The sequence below is a fragment of the Eubalaena glacialis genome, chromosome 1, assembly GCF_028564815.1.
Source record: "Eubalaena glacialis isolate mEubGla1 chromosome 1, mEubGla1.1.hap2.+ XY, whole genome shotgun sequence".
NCBI lineage: Eukaryota > Metazoa > Chordata > Mammalia > Artiodactyla > Balaenidae > Eubalaena > Eubalaena glacialis.
In genome coordinates, this window is record NC_083716.1 from 229,379,285 (window position 1) to 229,402,406 (window position 23,122).

General features: G+C 34.4%; 1 protein-coding gene across 4 annotated transcripts in view; it reads left to right on the top strand.

Annotated features, from left to right (window-relative positions):
• AGFG1 (ArfGAP with FG repeats 1) overlaps window positions 1–23,122 on the top strand; it is a 68,594-nt gene that overhangs the window by 35,814 nt on the left and 9,658 nt on the right. For 2 of the 4 annotated variants that reach the window (XM_061205542.1, XM_061205549.1), the window contains exons 3-10: window positions 5,339–5,454; window positions 8,818–8,980; window positions 10,021–10,174; window positions 15,658–15,777; window positions 17,835–18,044; window positions 19,138–19,318; window positions 22,105–22,184; window positions 22,398–22,490. In XM_061205542.1, the coding sequence (XP_061061525.1) occupies window positions 5,339–5,454; window positions 8,818–8,980; window positions 10,021–10,174; window positions 15,658–15,777; window positions 17,835–18,044; window positions 19,138–19,318; window positions 22,105–22,184; window positions 22,398–22,490 (1,117 nt within the window). The remainder of the gene's footprint in view (window positions 1–5,338; window positions 5,455–8,817; window positions 8,981–10,020; window positions 10,175–15,657; window positions 15,778–17,834; window positions 18,045–19,137; window positions 19,319–22,104; window positions 22,185–22,397; window positions 22,491–23,122) is intronic. The other 2 variants (XM_061205556.1, XM_061205567.1) reach the window with 2 other exon arrangements.

Genomic DNA, 23,122 nt, shown 5'->3' on the forward strand with positions numbered 1-23,122 from the left:
ACAGTTTCCTGTGTTTCTGGTAAGGCCTCTATTTCCCAGTCCTTGCTTACTTCATCACCCCATAACACACCAGTGCAAACCACATAAGATACCAGGCCCCAAAGTAATAATAACTAATACTGTTTAAAATTCACTTACATATACCTGTTCTGAGTAGACAACATATTAACTCATTTAACCCTTCCAACATCTCAGTGCAGCAGGTTCTCTTACCTGAGTTGGAATTCACATTAAGGCAGTCTGATTTCCTAGTCTAGGCTCATAACTACCATACCTACAATATTATTCTCTAATTAAAACTAATCATCCACCTCTCCAGAGAGATCATCTAAACGAATCCATCACATATGCAGCCCTTTCAAATGCTGGCTTTTTAGGCGTCCTCCTTGCTCCTCGGTGATGTTTCAAGGCCCGCAGCCCTGTGTTCCTCTTGCCAGTAGAACTTATCACTTGCTCTGTCATCTGTTGCAGTCATACCAGTTAGCCCCCCTCATTCAGTATAGATTTCAGCACTTCACGTAGTGAGTGTCTTTTTTCCACTAGTGTTAATCATTTCTGCCAATCCCAGTGTCTACACAGATAACTCAGCCTCTGGAATTCTTTGACTTCTTATGTCCAGTAATCCTTCCTTCTGTTTTAGACTTTATTTAGCAGTAACTGTATTACTTCTCAGATTTCAGGTGTAAGCATCCTGTTCTCTGACCATCACTGCTTCTCTCTTCCCAGCTCGTTCCCTCTAATTTCTTACTCCAGCAGCTCTGGGACAGCCACAGGAGGCCTCCAGTCCACTGACGCTGAATTTCTTTCTTGTGTAGCATCCTTACTGTGTTGTCATTTTTCTTAACCTAGCTTTGATTCTGTGGTCTGTTGTTATAACCACTCACTTTAACTCCTGTTGTATTTTACCTGATTAAAGCCAATACTCTACCTACTTTGTACCTAAACAACCAGATGAGACTGGTGGAAAACACACCACTGTCTTGACTAGTTTCACTTTAAATACTCGTGACCTCAAAACCTTAGTGCTGCCTGCAGTTTTAGTTGGTTCACTCTCCCATTTTTCTTCAGCTCTGAAAAACCCTCCCTTTTCAGTTGGTGGTATTTATTATTTTACTTTAAAAGAAAAAAACAAAACAAAACAAACATGGAGAAAAGAGAACTTTATCCTTTCCTATCAGCAGATCTACAAACCTGAAAGAGTAGTTTCAGGAGAATGGTGGGAGCAGAAGCCAACTTTTCAGGGACTAAAATGTGAATGGATCAAAAGAGATAGAGACTGTGACGTTTTCCCAGATGTATCTCTGGAACACTGTCTTTATTTAATGAATCTTGTTGCTCAAGAAGAGGTTTAGTGGCTAAGTAAATTGGAGAAGTGCGGAAAACTATGTATAGTATTTATATGGAAAGGAAGTTTCCATTTGCTGGTCTAGATTTTACTAAAGCATTGGTTTTCAAACTTTGGCCTATTTCACAGTCACCTGAAGGGCTTGATTGCTGGGTAGCACCTCCAGAGGTTCTGATTTCACAGGTCTTGGGTGGCTCCTAAAAATTTGCATTTACAACACGTTTTTAGGTGACACTGATGCCGCCAGTCCAGGAAATTTGGGAATCCCATTTTGAGAGTCACTTCACTTGAGTAAGAATTCAGCTGCCAAGAGTGGCAGGTAGAGTTAGGATTCTGAGCAATATAGCAAATAGCTATTGTGGGATAGCATAGTCGGAAGAAATAAGAGCTGACTAACAACAGCATGGAACTTTGATAGTAGGATAGCAGGAATTTGTAGTGGACCCAAGCAGTGAGTTTTAATGATTTTCCCCAGCAGTTTGACCTGCCAGAGAGAAGGATCAGAACTGCCAGCAGTTAGTACAGAATTTTGAGTGACTCGTCCAGGCTGCTAATGTCAGATAGCTATAAAATGTATCATCCAGCACTCCATCTTTGCTTTGTGTTCCCATGATGAGTGCCAAGACAGTAACTTTATGATCTGTCTTTAACCCATCTCCTTTTTATTTGTTTGTATCAATGTGTTTATTATTTACTATTCATTAATTGTTTTTAGTTAAAAAAATTGTATATGTTAGTTACTAGGGGTTTTGGAATGCAAAGACTAAATGTCATGAAGGACTAAATGTCTGTCCTAAACTAATTCTGTCCATTACAGTTAATAAGTCTTTGAGCAAATTTCTCTTGTTTTCTCACTTGGGAATTTTTAAAATAAAAGAATTAGAAACTACCAGTTCTCGCTTTATGAATGTAATTGTAAAGCCACAGAATCTTTTCCTGAGGAGAGTCTCATGTGGGGTTTGGTTTTTTTTTAATATTTTAATTTTATTGGAGTATAGTTGATTTACAATGTTGTGTTAGTTTCAGGTGTACAGCAAAGTGATTCAGTTATACATATGCGTATATTCATTCTTTTTTAGATTCTTTTCTCATATAGGTTATCATAGAATATTGAGTAGAGTTCCCTGTGCCGTACGGTAGGTCCTTGTTGGTTATCTATCTTATATATAGTAGTGTGTGTCTGTTTATCCCAAGCTCCTGATTTATCCCCCCTCTCCCCTTTAACCATAAGTTTGTTTTCAATATTTGTAAGTCTGTTTCTGTTTTGTAAATAACTTCATTTGCATATTTAAAAAAATTAGATTCCACTTATGAGTGATATCATATGATATTGTCTTTTTCTGTCTGACTTCACTTAGTATGATAATTTCTAGGTCCATCCATGTTGCTGCCAATGGCATTATTTCATTCTTTTTTTATGGCTGAATAGTATTCCATTGTATATATATATATATACCACATCTTCTTGATCCATTCCTCTGTTGATGGACATTTAGGTTGCTTCCATATCTTAGCTATTGTAAATAGTGCTGCAGTGAACGTTGGGGTGCATGTATCCTTTTGGATCATGTGGTTTTTTAAAAGTAGCTAAGTATATATTGGAGAAGCTGGCCCTCTACAAGATTTATATAGTATTTCTAGCATAAGTTGCATTACCGTTCCTGGGTATCTGAACTTCTTGGGCTTTGCCACTGAAATGTTTTTATAATGAGATTGTGCCTTCACCTAGGCCTCACTTGTGTCAGTTGTACTGCCTTAATGACTTTGTAGTGTCTGTACTGAGCCTGGAGTAGGAAGGAACCACAAGAAATGCTGTTTTGAAACATGCTTGGGATACATAATAAGAGAGGAAAAGGGTGAATCCTTTTTTCCTATCTTTATTTCTCTCTTACCCACTTCAGTGAGGAGGTAAGCTTGAGAAGGGTGCTACCTTTCTGTCTCTGATTTCTCAAATCTTTGTCAGGCTTTTGAAGTTAGATACTGCCTTCTTTTCACGGTGTTACAACTGGTTATCCTTTAAAGTAATATAATTTTGGAAACTTGTGGATGTGTTTTTATAGCATTACTGAGGAATAATTATAATAAATTGTGTATATTTAAAGTGTACAGTTTGAGTTTTGACATATGTTAAACCATCATTACAGTAACAAGATAACATACATTTTCATCATCCCCAAGAGTTTTTTGTGCCCCTTTGTAATGCTTCTCCTGATCTGCTTTCCATCACCATAGATAAGTTTACATTTTCTAAGATTTTAAATGAATGGAATTACATAGTATGTACTTTGTAGAGGGTGGTTCTGAGGTCTCTCAATCAGCATAATTGTCTTGAGGTTTATGCACATAGTTTCTTGTGTCAATAATTTGTTCATTTTTATTGCTGGATAGTATCTTACTTGGATATTCCACAATTAATCCATTTACCTGTTGATAGACATTTGGGTTGTTTTCCGTTTGGAGTTACTAGCAGTAAAGCTGCTGTGAACATTTGTGTACAAATCTGAGTATGGACATGTGCCTTTATATTTCTTGAGTAAATACTTAGGAGTAGGATGGCTGGGTCATATCGTAGGTATATGTTTAACTTTTAAGAAACTACCAACTGTCTTCCAAACTGGTTGTACCATTTTTACATTCTTGAGAGTTCTGGTTGTTCCACATTCTCACCAACATATGATATGGTCAGTCTTTTTTTCTCTTCCTGGCTAGAACCGTTATTATTTCAGAAATAACCATCCAGTGTAACTTGTGGTTAGAATAGTTATTTCTGGATGACTGTAATAAATATTTGTCAAAACACCAAGTATCTCAATAATCATACACTTATTTCATTCATAAGAACTTCCAAAAGTTCTTATGTATCAAAAAAACTTACAAATGGCACAAGAGAGTTAATGGTCTATAGAGGAGAGAAGGAAAATTATTCTAGGGGAAATTCTAATGAAGCATTTTCTCCATTGCATTTTTGATTAACATAGTTCATGAAAAAAGTCTTGCTTTGCCTTCCTTTAGTGTTTTTGTTTTTGGCCATTCTAGTGGTATGTATGGGTGTCTGTGTAGTGGGGTCTCAGTGTTTTTTAAATTTGCATTTTCTGCATGACTAATGATGTTGGGATGCTTATTTGCCATTTGTATATCTTCTTTGGTGAAGTGGCCAACTTTTCTGCCCACTCTTTGAAAAAAATACTGATTTGGGCTCTGTTTTATCACTGAGTTTTAAGAATTCAAGGTTTTGTACATTTTGTAACTACCTTTTTTCAGTTGTTGGCTTGCCTTTTCATTTAATTTTTTTGAAGAGCAACAGTTTTAAATTTTGATAAAGCCCACCTTATAAATTTTTTCTTTACAGTTCTCTTTATGCTTTGTGTCTTATTTGAGTTCTGCATCATTTCATTTCTTTGATTTTACTGAAAACTTAAATCTCAGATTCTCATTTTTTAGCCATTAGGGGGAAAAAAGCATAGGAGGTAATTATAAAGCTAGAGTTGTATCTGCGTTGTATTTGTGTTATGTTATATTTTAATAGCAAATTACTTATGATTCTAGTACTTTTTATTTGTTCTTTTTGGTTGATTTTTAAACTTGTCAAGGATTCAGGAAATTGCCACTCACTGGTCTAATTCCTTTGTTTTACGGGGTGAAGGAACTGAGGTTCATAAAGGTTGCATGACTTTGCTAATTGTTTACAGTGTATGATTATTTTAAGACCAAGCAATCTGAGGTCCTCTTAAATGCCATCTCACTGTTTGTTCCCCTGTGAGGGGCTGCTCTTTGTGATGCTGTTGGTAAGATTTTACTGCTGTAACATTAACATCAATTCAGTTCCTTCATTTGTTGCTTCTTCATTGCTCATTGCGATAAATATCCTCATTGAAAGCAACATTATTAAAATTAAGTAGGTTATCTTTCTGAGAGAATCTTAATTATCTCTTAAAATTTCATTAAGTTAAGATGTCAAATTTAACACTTTTGTTTTTTTAATTCTTTCCAAAGGTCTGTAAACAGATTTGGCTAGGATTATTTGATGATAGATCTTCAGCAATTCCAGACTTCAGGGATCCACAAAAAGTGAAAGAGTTCCTACAAGAAAAATATGAAAAGAAAAGATGGTGAGTGAATAGTTTGTATTTAGAGCAAAGCCTCCCCAAATCGCATTAATTATGGGTAAGATTAGTATAACAGGAAGGAAGGAAGGAAGGAAATAGGTAGGTAGGTAGATAGGGAATAAGGAAATAGGTAGATACTCATTATACTTTGGCTTTTTATTGAATTTCGTTTCCACAGACCTTTACTTCTGCTTTATCTTAACTCATCTGTGCCTAGCAGTAGCCTGTTTCTTATCACCAGACCTCCTACCCTTTTTTGGGAAGTTAGGGATTCTTCCTTCTAAACCTTCTCTATCCCTGTTAGCTTCTCTAGACATTTTAGTCTTATAAAGTTTCCTTTCTTAAAATCTTCCTTCATTTCGCAAGTGTTTATTTGGTATCTTTTATATACTAGGCACTATGCTAAAGCACTCATGAAGCAATCTATTCATTCACTTAATTGCATGTTGTAGTAATTCTTTGCTCAAAATATCACTCACTGTGCAACCAAGAAGTCATTTTATTACCTGTTTAAGAAGGAAGATTTTATACCTTTTTAACTAAATCTGTCAGATGTTAATTTTTAAAAAGGAACTAAAACAGGTATATATTGGCTAGTAAGCCTTTTAAAGCAGAGCAGGGGGTATGTTCGTAGAACTAGTAGTGTTCAATTACTTTGAGCTGTTCATTTTTACCTGTATGAGTACAATTTAAGTCAGTTTACTAAGACTCATTAATGATGAATTCTTGGTTGTTTCTTTATCAATATTCAGTAGTGTATATTTTCCTTCTTGGGACGTTAGGAAGATGAGAGAGAGAGTCACAGATAGAAGGAATAGGTAATGAGGAAGTACGTGGCCTTTTGTTTCCCTGAGGAGCTGTATTTGAACCCAGAGAATATCTTCAAGAGCTTGTTTTGGTTGAGGGAATACTTGCCGTGGTTATGAGTGAGGTATCTCTACCTTCATTAGGTGAGCATAGTAGAAAGAAGTGGCTCTGATTTGTATGTTCTGTGAACTTTGTATTCTTACTGTTCCCTAGAGGAGACTAATTTTTGCCAGGGCTATATATTCAGCATTACTAGAAACATTAAATATGAATATAGAAGAAAACATATCAGTAAGATTTTAGTTCAGGAAAGAAAAAACTTAGAAGATGCGGTGATAGTAAAAACATGGTGCCATAAATGATTCTCTTAAAATGAAGTGTATAATTATCTTTTTATCATTTTAGTTCTTAATTTCCTAGACCTTTTCCTAGACCCTTTCCTGTAGTTAAGACCTTTCTGCTTGATAGCCTTGGCCTAATTTTTGATTTTCCCAACAGTTATACTTTTACCAGCTCAGAGTTAGTTTGAATAGGACTTAGCTGGGATTTCAGATAGTTTAGCTTCAACTAGTAAGAGAAAAGTGTGTGTGAATAAGGTTTATAGAATTAAAACTAGGAAACTCCCCCCCCACATGAATAATAATAACAACAAAATAAAAATAATAATAAAAATTATTCATTCAAACAGTAAGCAAATAATTGTAAACCTCAAATAATTGTAACCCTCCAATAATTACAATTTGTGTTATCTTTTCTGTCCTGAGAAACAGGATAGTTAATAAGAGTAATACAAATACAAACTTCAGTTGGTGGGTGGGGGAGAGGGAGTGACCAACATTCAGCTAGGCTGGGACCTGTGCATTTTAAACTCACGCTCCTGCATAGCTGCATACCTGTGACATGTAACTAGAGTGGTGCAGTGGGTTTTTAACAGGACATAAGCACTATCCAAATGCAATCTCCCTAAAAATCCTCACTATGGGCAACTACACTTAAAACATAGAGCCTGTTGCTATCATCTAAAGGGATTTTGAAATTGTTCTTTTAACCGGTTTTCAGACTCAATTCCTATGCTATACATGCTTAGCTGTTTTACTTTTAGTTAAGCAAGCCTTTGAGCCAAAGACTATTATCTGATTTTATCCTTTAATAAGACTTGGCTATACTCAGAAATTGGCATTATCACTGATAGACCAAAGTATGGGAAAGTGTGACTTCCTGTTTTCTCCCATATACTGGAAAAAACAAAGCAGTTTTATTGTTCGTGATTATTATATAATTTGATAATAGCCAACACTTGTGTAGCTAACACCTGTACCAGAAAACGGTTCTAAGTGCCATAAATGTTAACTTGTTTATACCTCATAGCAACCATATGTCAGTGTTTTAGAAGAAAATTTGGATGCACAGAGAGTTGAAGTAGTTTGCCCTGCGTTTCATAGCTATCGAGTGATGGAGCTGGGATTTGAACTCAGGTTCTAGAACAGAGCAGAAAAGCTCTGTTTTTCTACTTCTCCCACCTGTGTGATATGGGGAAGGAGAGTAGGTAGAACAAAACCCAGAAATACAGAGAACAAAAGCTCTCACATAATCCCAGCTCTGGAGATTAGTGTTGCCAATATTTGGGCATTATATTCTTACTACCTCTCTTTCCTTCCTTTACTCCCTTGATCCCGTGAATTCTTACATGACTGAGATCAAATGTGAAAGACCTGTAAAGTCTTACGGACATCTTTCCATGTCAAGACAGAGTAGCTATGTATTATTCTATTATATAGATGTTAGTATAATCCTTTTAAGCATTTTTCTCCTGGTGGATTTTGGTTTATTGTCCAATTTTTTGAAATTTTAAAGAGTGCTGTGATAACCTATGTATACATTTATTTGTGTACACTTAGTCAGTTATTTCCTAAGGATAAGTTACTGGAAATGGTACTTCTGGGGCACAGAGTATACCTATTTATGTATTTTAATAGAGAGTGACACAGTTTGTAAAGTTTATACTCAGATCAAATGCGACTGTCATTTTAATTTACATTTTTATTCGGTTACAAGTATTTTCATTTCTTTGTCTGCCTTGGTGAATTGCTTCTGTCCATTTAAAAATTGCGTTGTTAATCTTACAGATTTGTAATAGACCTTTATATTTTGGGCTACTAACTGTAATATAATAAATGTTTCTCCTTCCTTCTGCCCTGTTTTCAAACGTTATTTATGAGCTTACGATACTTCGGTTTTTAAAAATTAGAGTTATTAACTATCATCATGATTAACTACGAGTCCTCTGTTTTTTTAAAAAAGCAGTTATTTAATATATTGTATTTATTAGAAAAACTGTAAGTAAATAATCGAAACAAGTTTTGTGTTTAGTCTTTATTACCCTTTCTCTGAATATTTTAATTAAGTGTAGTCTTAAGCTATCAATTCTAAGATGGTTTTGAAATAAGATTAATATCAAAACAGTCTTGTACAAAATTAGAATTAAGCTTATCATTTTGAGCTTAGTGTTCCCTACATCTTCCTTAGTTAACTGCCTGTTCAACTTTGCGTATGTTTTAGGTATGTCCCACCAGAACAAGCCAAAGTGGTGGCATCAGTTCATGCATCTATTTCAGGGTCCTCTGCCAGTAGCACAAGCAGCACACCTGAGGTCAAACCACTGAAATCTCTTTTAGGAGATTCAGCACCAGCACTGCATTTAAATAAGGGCACACCTAGTCAGGTGAGTAGTTTTTAAGTCTTTGCAGAGGCTTCTGTTTAAGGAGGATTGAGTACCATGAATTTGGGAATTCATTAAGACAGTTGCATAACCTTGTATACCAGTAGCATTATGTCCTAATGGTTTATAATACATTAAAAGATACTTGGTTAAGTGGTTAGAATGTGTCTATGTTTGTTCTTTTTGCTATTGCGAATGCTATTGCGAATACGAGTTTGTAAAGCTGTACAGGAACATTGTTATAGCTATCTATCAACATATATGTATCATATGTATCATATAACATACAGTGGTAAAACATGAATCTGTGGTGACCATCAGAGTTAGAACAGTATGGCCTCTGTGATATTCTTTTACAGGAAAGGATTTCTCAAGCATAGAATTTTTTCTCCATCCTGATTGTGAAGCATGTTTATCGTTGAAACGCAGGTGGCTTTGCATTACATAGCTTATTCTAAAAAACTGAAGTCTTTTCGGCAGTTGGTGTCTAGAGTTTATGCTTCTGTACTTCATGATAGTCAGTGAGCTGTGACAGATCTGTTACTGTGTGGCGTTACAATGTCTGTCACACACAAGAATGATTCTGAGGCATGGTACTATTTGAATTAAATTCCACCTTTTTTAATAATGCGTATACTAGGGCATCTAGATAAGTTGCTCCACTTTCATCAAAGGTTTGAGTAGAAAATGAAGAGAAGGGTAAAGTCAGTATATTGTAACTCTTCCCATGGATAAAAGATTTGTTCTGTGAAAGCCTTATCATCATACTGTCTTAGCAGTAAGTCTGTCTCGTGTCATGAGGTGTAACAACTGTTGTAATTGTATTTCATTGCTTTTGACTCTGTACTTAACATTGAAAGATAATATGGGAATAGATGTTGAAAATTTGTGCTTTTCAAAAAACATCAAAGAACTCAAAACTCTACAAATAGAAGATTATGTAATCTTTAAACTGTGTTTTAAGCTTGGTGAATTGGAAATAGTGTTATAAAAATTCAGCACATCTGACTGGAAGCTCTTTATAGTTAATATGTGGTTTATAGTCCCCTGTTGTAGGTCGCTCTCAAGGGCAGCAGCAGGAAAAGAAGCAGTTTGACCTTTTAAGTGATCTTGGCTCAGACATCTTTGCTGCTCCAGCACCTCAGTCAACAGCTACAGCCAATTTTGCAAACTTTGCACATTTCAACAGTCATGCAGGTAAGTTTTTTCCCAGTAGCTTTTGCCAGAGTGAGTGAATAATCATCACATTAAATGTTGTACACTAATTTAAGAATTGATTTGGTCATTTTTTTTTTTTTTTTTGATTTGGTCATTTTGAAGCAGTTTTATTTGATAATTTGAAACTTTGCTTTATGTTTTTTGCGTGTATATGTTTCACTGTTTTATAAGCATAACAGAAGCCAGTGCTTACTGAATTGATTTCCTATTTGTATTTTGGGATTTCTTTTACCTTCTTTTATTCACCTATGAAATTGTGATGCTATCCCACTTTTTTTTTTCCTTTCAATTTCATGTCCTGGCTTATAGTTGGATAATAATGGTACAAAGTATGTCATGTATATATGCATCCAGAAATGTGCCTTTTGAGATAGTTTGGAAAATTATAGAAAACCTGCTCTTCAGCCACATTTCTTTCTATCAAGCGTTGAAGGAATTTTTTGTTTTAAATACCGGTGGAAACATTTTGTAAGAATATGCTACAGAAGGAAGTTGTGGTGTGACTTATGTATGTTTGTGTGTGTGTGTGTTTGCTTTTTCAAAAGGGATTCTAGGATGAGAATTTCTTTCAGGAGAGATTATACTGAGAAGGGTAAAAATCGGGAGGCTCACGCTGTTAGGGCTGTGGTAGGTTTCCATCTGCTTTACATTAGCTGAGCCCAGAAATCCAGAAGGAGACTGAGGAGACTCTTTTCCCTTCATACTGTAGGTGGGAAGCCAGTTCCCTCTCTGAGCAGACAGGAGCTCTAACTCTCTGTTTCCCCTCTTGCTTTTCGAATGGTGGCCAAAAGAGTTGGTGGAAGACTCAGTGAATAGAGAGTGAACCTTCTGTAATTTATGAGTATTCTGCATTTATCTCAGTTTTAGGTTTATGGAAATGTAATTTGAAATGACGGAAAAGTAACTGCCAAACTCTTGTGTAAATTTTCAGCTTATTTCATGACTTATTTCATGTTTCCCTTGTGTGTGTGTATGTGTGTTTTTGTTTTGTGTTTTTGTCTCTAAATGCAATTTGTGAATATTTGCAAGTCAGGGAATTGATGTTACACTTTTCTGTGTAATCATATTAGCCAAAAATAGACAAGACAGTGCAGCTCCACAGGCTAATTTGTACCGTGATTACCCTCATACTTTCAATAACTCCCTTAAAATGCTTTTTGAAAATAATTGTCATTATTTGATTGTAGAAAATGTTAAAAGAGAGAAATGTATGATTTTATCAGATTGATAGAAGGTAGTATATCTTAACTATTTTGTCTCTTTTCCACATGTGGCAGAAATGGTAGGACAGATGTGTCTGTGAGGAAGTAGTTGAATAACCATGTAGATTAGGTCAGGTTGCCTGAGAGTAATAGTTTTTTAGCCTGAAGTTCTTTTGTATTTACAGATGACAACTCACATCACTCTTTTCTTACTTCATTTGATTGATCCCAGGAGCATAAAATATATATGGATATTGCAAGAACAAGCTAATAAAATTACCCATTTATTTTCCCTTCTAGTATAGTTGATACCATCTTTCACATTTTACCTTAAGTAAGTTTTAAATCAGTGTCACGGTTCAATCTGAAATGTCTTTTTCCAGAGCCTTTGCAAGCACTCTGAATTTTTACTTTTCCATACATGGTTCATAGATACAAAGTCATTGATAGCTGAGTTTTTGCCCTGAAATTATCATTTAAAAAAAAACAACACATTTGGTGAAAATTTTCTCCTGAGCACATTGATGTGACAAATGGAACTTTTAATAGCAAACAGTAATTATTCAGATACGCCAATCTGGCCGGCATTGTTTTAAAGGGAAAACTGTTCTTTTGCAGATAGTTCAATGGGTTAAAAGCCAGAAGTCTTCACCCTTCTTTATTTGAACATTCTGGCTGAGTTGGTGTGTGTGTGGATATGTGTCAGTGGTGGGGTCAGTATTATGTTCAGGAAAAGTCATCTTCTACAGAAATAGGCATGCAGTTAGAAACGTAATTTACTACAGCATGTAATAGTTATTTTGCCTGATAATAAACGTATCACAAAACCTGTGAACTGTAAACTGTAATTGATTTTGGCCACACCTTGTATGAGGGATGTCAAACTCAATTGCCTTGCCACCCAGTTAACACAAATGAATAATATAATGCAGTGCCCCCTTTCAAAGGGGGATGGTCTATAATCTCCTGTCGCCACATGAAAATACAGGCTCAGGATTACTAAATACACCGATTTTCTTTTAAGAGAAGTACGAAAACTTGTTATGTAATGTGAAATGCTCTCTTTTTAAATGTTAGGAATTAATGAAAATAAACTGTCATATAGGTGAAACAAAGTCTGTTGGTTAGCTGAATTTGATGAGGGTTGCCTGTTTCCATCCTCTGGTCTCTACATTTTTTTTTTCCTTTCTCATGAGTATCTGTTGCTCAACGAAGAGTAAAGACAACTCTTGGCAAGATTCAGGCTCGTGAACTTGGTGCCTTAAATTCTAAATTCTGAGTTGACTCCTTTGTACTTTTTGAATAAGACTATGTAAAAAGCGTCTTTATTATTTTGTCACATTCTTTTTAGTTTGGATTTCTCTGTGTAGAGATTGATTGAGGTTCCAGATAGTAATTTTTGTTTATTGAATTTATTAGTGTTTAATTTCCAAAGTTATGTTTATCAAAGTTTCATTCCACAACACTTTACAAATTTAGAAAGTTACTATAATCAGTTGTTGAAGACAGTAAATTCAGTGTCTACAAATAAAAATGAATAGTAGCATTACAAAGCCCTGTCTTGCTGTAGTGAGTAGGTACTTGAGGAGTGTGTGTGGTGCTCTGGTTGGAAAACACTGGGAAAATATAAATGTGACGAAATAGGCTGGCCCAACAAAATGGATTGCATTGAACTGATTTTTTTCCCCAATGATGTTTGAAACATGTTAAATGCAAAATTTTCCCATATGATGTTCTAAATATAAGTTAAATGTAGAGTATGTTATTATTATAGGCTACATATATGTTCGAGGTTACAAGCCACAAACTAGCTTAGGGATCCAGTTCTTGTTTCTGCAAGGGACAGATGTTTCATTTGTTGTTCTCAACTGTACAGCTAAGTGTTCAAAAAACTTGGAAACTTGCGTTTTGGAATATAATCCACTCTAAATTTGAGAATTTCCTATATCGTGTTCTCTATTCATTTGGTTTATAGTTATATTATCTATTTATTATCTATTTTGGCCTTAATAAACTCATTTTGTCTTTTAGTAGAATTTTCTTCTCTTTGGCTTAGTATTTCAAAGCTCTTAAATTTATTTCTGTTGTTTCGTAAGTTGTAGAATCATAGTGTTTGTTGGTTTTGCTAGTAGAGACCATCTAGCACATCTTCTCATCTTGTTAGTGAGAATACTGGTAGAGCCAGAACAATTGAGGGACTCGTCCAACGGTTTACAGTTACTTATGTTAGGATGGAGTTCCCTGATTCTTATCTTAGATTCCCTTTTCACTAAACTGTACTTGCTTACTGGTGTTCTCAGCAATGCTAAATGGTAACTGTATTTAAGCTTATATTTAAACTGGTATAGATATTCCTTTCAAAATATTTTTTAGGAAATTAATTTTTTTAATTTATTATTTATCTATTAGTATTTCTTCCATTATATTTCTTTTGGGGAAAGTAAAATTTCAGCCTGTAAAGAAGTTGAATTTTATCATATTAAGTAAAAACAGATAAAATATTGTAGGGAGTCCAGAATACAGAATTTATATTGTTAAGCAGTAAGCAGCCTTTTAATTTAGGTTCTTCTGTATAGTGCTTAAGGGCCAGGTCAAATGTGTTTCAAAAAAGTTTTCAAGAACGCAGTGTGAGCAGTGATATGTGGGGATAGCACTCCACTCGTCAGAAGTGGTAGGTTCGCAGACACTAGAAGGGAAGTGGCACAGGTGTGTAGGAAAAGGGGGTTACTCTAGGTACATTCCCCCCCCCTGCCCCCATCATATCCATTTAGATAGATAAAACAGCAATTACATGAAATACTGTTAAGTTTTCCTGATTTTCTTCCTAGAATAATGTTTTACTTTGTTAATGGAAAGTTTTTTTGCTTAGTGACTTCTTTTGGTTTGTTTACAAGTAGAGTACATATTCATTGAAAAAGCTTGGCGAACTCAGGCAAACAAAGAAGGAAATGATACCTACATGAAATCTCACTACTTCGATTTAACTAAAATGCAGATTTTCTATGCACATGATGCCATGTTTAATGAAATTAGCAGATGAAAATGTATCTGGAATTTATTAACCTATTTATCTTATTTACTTTGCTGTAAGTATTTTTGTATAGGGCTGAATATTCTGTTACGTGAATTTTTTAAATGGCTGCATTATATTCCATTGTATGATGTTCCATAATATATTTAAGTGATCTCTTGTTGGCCATTTGAGTTTCTAAGTTTTTCATTATTATAAAAAACACATTGTTTAGCTGTTAGATTCAGCCATGCTCATTTGCAATATTATCTCTTTACAAAAACTACCTAGAAGTAGAATTGCCTGCAGAGGGTTTAAGTGGCTCACTCACTTTGTTGGTGACATATAACCTTTCTCCATCTTTTGGACATGCTTTTCGTTCTTACCACTTAGCATTCCCTTTCCTGCATACCAACCACTTCTTATTCTTATCTTATCCTCTATAAAAATCTTATCCAGCATCTGTTTTGGCCTTAAAAAAAGTCTTTTGAGTTATTTCGTTTTACTTACATATTTTAACTTTAGGGAAGCCTAGAATTTTGCTCTTAGGTTGGTGACCAGTTGGGAAATACCAGTTGGTCTTTTTCACTGGGTATGAGGTGCATTTATGCTATGATTTTTATGTTTCTATCGTTTCTTAAGTTTTAATATGTTTTTTAAAATGGCAGGCTCCTAATAAAATATGAGTATCTTCAATTTATTTGGTGATCATGTCCTTCTTTTTATACACTCGAGTTTTCTTTTTTTAAATATGCTATGGTGTGACATAGTTGTAAACTTAAAAAGCAACCAAAAGATTTAATGTAATTAAGCCATCTTTGTATCATTATTTTAGATTCACATAACTGATGAATCACTTATCACTATTTTAAATCTGAATTTTCCAAATGTATCCTGTATCCTGCATCTCTGTCTGCTTTACTGTAACTAAATATTTAGTGCTCTTAATTCAGAGTTTCCTTTAATAGAGGTACTTTACAGTACTATTCCTGAGGTCACTCAAAGGCTATTGTGTACAAATTTATCATTGTACAAAGCGTTTTTGGAAATTCCTGGATACCCTTTAATAAATTGCTTGAAGTTGGGTGAGATAAACACTGGTAGAATTTAAAATCTGATTTCTAAATGAATTTTCTTTAAAGTAAGTTGTGAGACATAGAAACTTTCATAGAATTCTTAAATTCATTTATCATATTTTTCATTTATAATTTTCATATTCATTAACATATATTGTTCCTTACCATTTACAGCTCAGAATTCTGCAAATGCAGATTTTGCAAACTTTGATGCATTTGGACAGTCTAGTGGTTCGAGTAATTTTGGAGGTTTCCCCACAGCAAGCCACTCTTCTTTTCAGCCCCAATCTACAGGTAGAGCTCTCCAGCATTATGCTTAAATGTTTACTTCAAAAAATAAAAAACTCTCTAGAGGTAGTTTTGGAAATTTACTCTAAACTTAAATTCTGTGATTATCTGGTTCTAAAATAGTTCTGTCTTACAAAGCTCTGGGGAAACCTGAAATCTTTATATTTTTCTTTGTTCGTTTTTCTGAACGCTAGTATTTTGTCTAATTCACATCTATTCTCCTTTTCCTGCACATGAGTCTTCCTTAAATTTCTTAGGCACAGAGGTATTAAAGTACTAAAAGTTTTTTAGGTTCACAAAACACATTACAATTTAGGCTCTGAATAAAGGAAGCTAGTTGATTGCTTCCATAGAACTAAAAACGTTAAGTAATTTCCAGGGCGACAGGCTTCAGAAAATAAATATTATTAGTTGAGTCGATTATTTAACAATCACTTTAATAAACTTTAAATAGTTTTCTGTGCAGGAATTGGTCTTTAAACATTGAATACTCTCCCATAAACTGTATTGTTTTCAGAAACTCATTGAACCTTTGTTTAGATCTTTTGGCTGATTATTTTTCGTTCAACTTTTAACTCTGTATTGTCTTAAAGCCTTTTCTTTCAATTTTCTTTTTTTTTTTTCCTTTAAATTTCATCATTTACATAATATCTGGCTGTCCAGCATTTAGAATGCTTTCATCTAGCTGCAGTTTTGGTGAATTTACTTCAGCTTTTCCTCTCCAGGCTTCCAACAGTAAGTTCTGTTGTCAAGTAGGCATCTTTTACTAATTTGTATGTTTTGTGCTATATTTTATAGGTTTTTCAATTATAGAATGTTAATCATCTTTTAACGATAATACTTCAGAAATTCTCACTTTTACTCTCTCCACTATTGCTAAACTCAGAGAACACAGTAGTATACCATAACAGAGTTAGTTGATTTAATAATTCAGTTTTTATTAATTTGAAATAAATTTCATACAGATTTTGAAAGCTCAGTATGTACTTTGTTTATCGGCTCTTTGTAACAGATCACAGTCTTTTAAATACAAACATTACTTAGTTTTAATCGAAAACAACTAGAGTTTAATTCCTGAAAGAAATGTATTTGTTTTAGAATGCATAAGAAACTGATTGATGGAAAGTGTTTGTGGTTTTTTAAAAAATAGGGTGTAACCTTTCTGTTTCTGAAATACCTATAAGTGTGCTTTGCTCTCACTTTAATATATAAATATCTATATCTATACCTACTATCTTGATTGCTGAGACTAATGTTTAGGCATAAAGAACCAACATCAAAAGTGTAGCACCAAAAGTGTAGAATGAATATATACTGGTTTTAGTATTTTAGTAGTACCTTAGGGAGTACTCTAGAATACAGAACAGTCTTTAAAATCTTAGCAGGATAAAGTTGATGTAATATTTATATTATTTATATATTATGTGCTATAATTTTTTCCTTGAACTATATGTTAGGGCATAATTTTACTGAAGACATTGTGGTGGTGTGTGTACATTAAATTATTATGTGGCATTAAGTAATAACTATTCAAGTAAAAATAAGTCTAAAGCTCAAAAACCACCTTTTAAGAAATTTGGATCAAAATAGTACATTGTAAACATTTTAAATCTCTACGCTGGGATTTGTTTCAACCAGGTCTCCATTGTAACTACAAAAACTTCTGTAGTGTAAGATATTTTGCATCTTGCCTACAGAGTTTGTTTAGGGAGAATTGGTAAAAGGTCATAGTATACATAGCTGAATGTTCTATGAAGTAACTGAGTTTCAAATTAGGTAGCATGGAGACACTCTCCTGTGAATTATTTTCTTCATTCCAGGGTAGAAAATTACACACAGAAACTTGTTGCCCTATATGTTGCCAGGGCCTTTGAAAATCTAGTTTTGTAAATTATGAAAAGTCACGTGTAGATAAAGTTGAATGCCACTTGCCAGTTTTTAATTTTAAGAATTTAGGATTGCTTATAGCACACTTAATTTAGGAAGAAATGATCATATAATCTTTATCAAAGGATATTGGGAAAAGTCTAGCAATTTCAAGTTTTCTGTCTATTCTGTTACAGGTGGAAGTGCTGGATCAGTAAATGCTAATTTTGCTCATTTTGATAACTTCCCCAAATCCTCCAGTGCTGATTTTGGAACGTTCAATACTTCCCAGAGTCATCAGACAGCATCAGCTGTTAGTAAAGTTTCAGCGAACAAAGCTGGTCTACAGACTACAGACAAATATGCGGCACTTGCTAATTTAGACAGTATCTTCAGTGCCGGGCAAGGTATCAAGCTTTAAACAAACGAATACAAATTTGTATATTAAACAGTCCTCTAAATTTGGTTGTATTTATTAAAATCTGAGGATGTGCTTTTCTTAGTTGTATAGACGTTTAGTTTACACTAAATGTTCATGACTATTTGGCACATTTTGGATCTGAAATAACTACACAATGGAAGGCCTAGAAACTAATTTGTAAACGTCTAGATTTAAAAGAAAATAATTGACAAAAATTTAATTTTGTCTTAGAAAGCTTGCTTTATTGTTCTAAGGCCATAAAGGGCCAAGAAATCCTATTAATAGAGACGACTAGAGGATTATTTGGTAGTTCCGTGATATATTTGTTTTGAACTATGTTCTATTAATATTTTAGTATTTATTAAAAAAAACAAGATATTTACAGTGTATTTTTATACCTAGTTTTGGTCTTAAGGCTAGTATTTTTGCCTCTCAAAGTGCGTAGCGTAGTGGGGGAACAGCAGGGGGTCTCCTTTCAGACTGGGTTCTGCATCCTGATCTCTGAGCCTGATTCTCATCCACCCTCCGAAACGAGGGCAGTAGTAATAGCATTGAACTTAAAAAGTTGTATTATATGTGTTATTGCATGGGAGGCATTTAGAACAGTGCCTGGCACATCGTTAAGTGCTCTGTGAATGTTTCCTCTTACTACTATCTCTAATTTTTTCATGAACAACCCTGGGAAAATGATATTATTAATAGACTGTTCACATAGTTCAAGCATTTTATGAGTGTATATGTTCACTTTGATGAGATGTCCCCATCTTGCAGATTTAATGTAGCACTTTGAGAATTTCTTCTTTATGTGTAATCTAGACATGTTATTGGTACTGGATCTTAGTTTTTGTTACAGAAACAGTATTTTGTCTTTATCAGAGTGGTATGTATAGCACTAATCTTGTCCAATATTTTCTGGATTATTTATTGGATAAGACTCTAGAATCATGTCCATTTATTTGCTAAGCTCCAGATCGGTTTTAAATTTACATGTGTTTCATGGCAAGTGTGGTTGTAAGTTGAAAGCGTAAGTTAAGCATAAGTTAAAATTTTTGATGTAATATGTTTTTGTTTGTTCACAGGTGGTGATCAGGGTAGTGGGTTTGGGACCACAGGTAAAGCTCCTGTTGGTTCTGTGGTTTCAGTTCCCAGTCAGTCAAGTGCATCTTCAGACAAGTATGCAGCCCTGGCAGAACTGGACAGCGTTTTCAGCTCCGCGGCCACCTCCAGTAACGCATATTCTTCCACAAGTAATGCTAGCAGGTAGCTTGTCTTAGTCTGTGTTCCTGCTTTGTGTTTTATCTTTTAAACTTTTTTTCAACTCTGAATAATAATGCTGTTAAGTAATGATCATTTGGGGCTTAAAGATTCCTGAATATTTTTGTAAGTTTGAGGAAACTGTGTTTAAATTTTCTAATTAAAATATAATCCTTGAGTAAGTGCCATAGTTTTATTTTTTTATTTAATCGAAGGCTTTGTTACTTTTTTCCCTTGAACACTAAAATGTAATTTAGAGTATATACACATCGATTTTTTTTTTTTTTAATTATTAGCACCTTTAATTATTATTTATTTTATTTTATTTTATTTTGGCTGTGTTGGGTCTTCGTTTCTGTGCGAGGGCTTCCTCTAGTTGCGGCAAGCGGGGGCCACTCTTCATTGCCGTGCGCGGACCTCTCACTATCGTGGCCTCTCTTGTTGCGGAGCACAGGCTCCAGACGCGCAGGCTCAGTAGTTGTGGCTCACGGGCCTAGTTGCTCCGCGGCATGTGGGATCTTCCCAGACCAGGGCTCGAACCCGTGTCCCCTGCATTGGCAGGCAGATTCTCAACCACTGCACCACCAGGGAAGCCCTAGAGTATATACACATCTTGAAATGGATAGTCATATACACATTTAATTGTACTCAGCAGAGAATCCATTTACAAAATTATTTGCTTTTAATGTACAGTTCTCAGTCATGAAAATTAAACACTGAAAGTAGCATGTTATGGCCTTAGTTGTAAATAAGCAGTTTTAGAAATGTTTGCACCAGAACCCAAGACCAATTCTGTATCTCTTTTGTCATACTGGTATTTATAAATAGACATATCTGTTACTGTGTTCAGATAGATCTGGTGTAAGAAATTCTTGGCAGCAGAAAGTCTACTGCATTTTAACAGTGTTCGGTCTTTAAAAACTCTTCTAGTTTTGACTTCTTCATCTTTGGGTCAAGGAAGCAGACCTAGAAGTACAGGTGACTTACCTGTACAGTGTCTTACCCATCTCTTAGTTTTCCATTCCTGCAGATTGTCTCTTCTTTTTTTGTTACCCGAGTAGCTTTTTATTTCCCTTTAGCACCTTTTCCAGAGAGAAATGGTAGGATTGTAACATTAACTAGTTTGGCTCACTCTCCAGTAACAAATTTTCTGTATGGCAGATGGGAAAAATTGAATCCAAAGAATAAAATTTAGAGTATTTATATATTTTTTGCTTTATTAATGTTGTCTGCATTACACATATATAATAGTGGACTATAGCAAGGTGGTCGTAAAGTCTGGAAACGTAGACAGGTATATGTAATGAAATGGTTTATTGGTATTACATTATAATCATAAGTGGTCCCCAGAGTGTAACCCATGGAATGTTTGAAGTACCTGAGACCCATTCAAAAGGTCTGTGAGGTTAAAACCTAAATTCATAATAATTCTGAGGGGTTATTTGTGTTTTCAGTAATTGACCTTTGTATTGATGGTGCAAAAACTATGACAGGTAAAACTTGCTGGTGCCTTAGCATTGATTTACAGCTTTGGCACCAAGCCGTACAGTCATCTAATAGTCATTATATTCCTTACCACCACACATTCAGTTTTACTTAGGAATATTTTTGATGCAGTTTTTATTATGAATATGCTTTATGAAGCAGTAAAGGAATTTAAGTCTTGACCCTTAAATATGTCTTCTTAATTTTCTGTGTGTTGAAGTAAGGTATGCATCAGGTAGTTCTGCTATATACTGAAGTATAAAGCTGTCTTGAGTAAAATCAGTTTGTGTGGTTGCTTGAGTTGTGGAATGAACCAGCCACTTGTTTTACGGAACACCATTTTTCCTTGAAAGTATGATTGATAGACAAACCATGGTTATTCAGATTTGGATATTTGGTAGACATTTTCTCAAAAATGAAATTTTAAGTCTGTCACTTTAAGGAAAATAACTACTTAAAATACATACTCTCAAGCAAATAGTAGAGTTTTGGAAAATATAGGGGCCACCGTGGGCTTAAAATTAAGCTTCCCATTACTTTTCTGATGAGATGGATGGTGATATTAATGATTGTAATTTTTTATTTTGCATAGGGATATATGTTGACATTTGAAGGTTGGCATCAAGTATTTTCCAAATGATATAAAGTTAGTAAAAGATTCATTTAAAGTGTAAGATAGACTAGTGGATGTTACTTTACATAAAAGTCCATTGATATGGTTTCAACTTCCATATTGCAACTAACCTTTAGGAAACTATCCCTGGTGTTTTTTGTATGATGTCAAGGAAAATATCCACAGTTATCTGGAAAAGGTGTTAAAATTCTCCTGTTTTGTTCAACTATGTTACCATGTGAGGCCAGTTTTTCTTCATATGCATCAACCTAAACAACATATCACAACAGCTTGATCTTATATTAAGCCAGCCATTAAAGAGATTTGTAAAAGTATCAGACAGTGTTACTCTTCTCATTAGGTTCCTTTTGTTTTAGAAAATATATTTACTTATAAAAATGCTACTTAGGTTAGCATGTAATGGCTTTATTGTTATTTTTAAATGAATAAAATTATTTAAATTTGTTTTAATTGATGTACTATATATTGGTAAATATAGCAACTTAAAGTTCTTTGGGGTTCTCAGTAATTTTTTAGAATGTGAATGAGTTCTGAGACTTAAAGTTTGAGAACTGATGTGATACCTGATATGTTCAATATTATTTGTTTCCATATTTTATGGCAACCTTGTAGATAGATTACCGTTGCTTTTTTTTCCCCTCAAAACATGAACTCTTTCAATACTTGTTTTCAGTAATGTTTTTGGAACAGTGCCAGTGGGTGCTTCTGCACAGACACAGCCTGCTTCTTCAAGTGTGCCTGCTCCATTCGGAGGTGCGTGTTTCTGGTGTATATATACTGGTTTTTATAAAGAACCCTAATACATAGTGTATCGCATTTTCTTAGGGATACCAGAAGACAATCAAAGCACCAGTTTATTATCAGAAAGCTCTAGTTTTCTATCTTCATAAATATATGAACAAATACTTTAAATAATTGAATACAAATGCATTAGGATTTTATAGTGTATTTTATAATTTTTTAAAGCTACACCTTCCACAAATCCATTTGTTGCTGCTGCTGGTCCTTCTGTGGCATCTTCTACAAATCCATTTCAGACCAATGCCAGAGGAGCAACAGGTAAGAAATAAATATAAATTATAGAACAGTAAGCTTTGGAAAAGGTATATATTGCAAAGACACCATGTGAAGAACATCAGAAAATAAGGTTCCTTTCTTACTGAAGTGACTGTAAAGTGGATTAGTTTTGTCCGTAAAGACATATAGTACCTGAAAGTTTATAGAATCCTTGAATTTAATATTTGAAAATGGACCAGAGAAGGTATCTAGCACCCACCACTCAAAGCTTTCGTTTTTCAGGTGCGGAAGCCCAAGCATGGAGATGAGAGTTAAAGCCTTAAAGCCCACAGCCAATATATGACAGAGATGGTACTTGAACATTGTAATTCTGGCTTATTTGTTGGTCTGGTTTCACAATTATTGGTTATAACTCAATCTTAATAGAAAAAATGTGTAAGTTTTTTTGCTTTTTTCCTTTTCATGGGATTGCAAGGAATGGATGGGCATTATTACATGAGATCTTAATAATGAGGTCTTTTTCTAGTACGTATTTCTTTTAGGTGTTCACATTTTTTTAGGTTGTGGGAAACTGGTTTAATTTGTGGTATATAGCATTTGAATATTTTCTCTTCTGATAATTTTTTAAAAATCCTCTTTATCGCTCCCCCCTTTTTTCTTTTTGGTTCACAGTG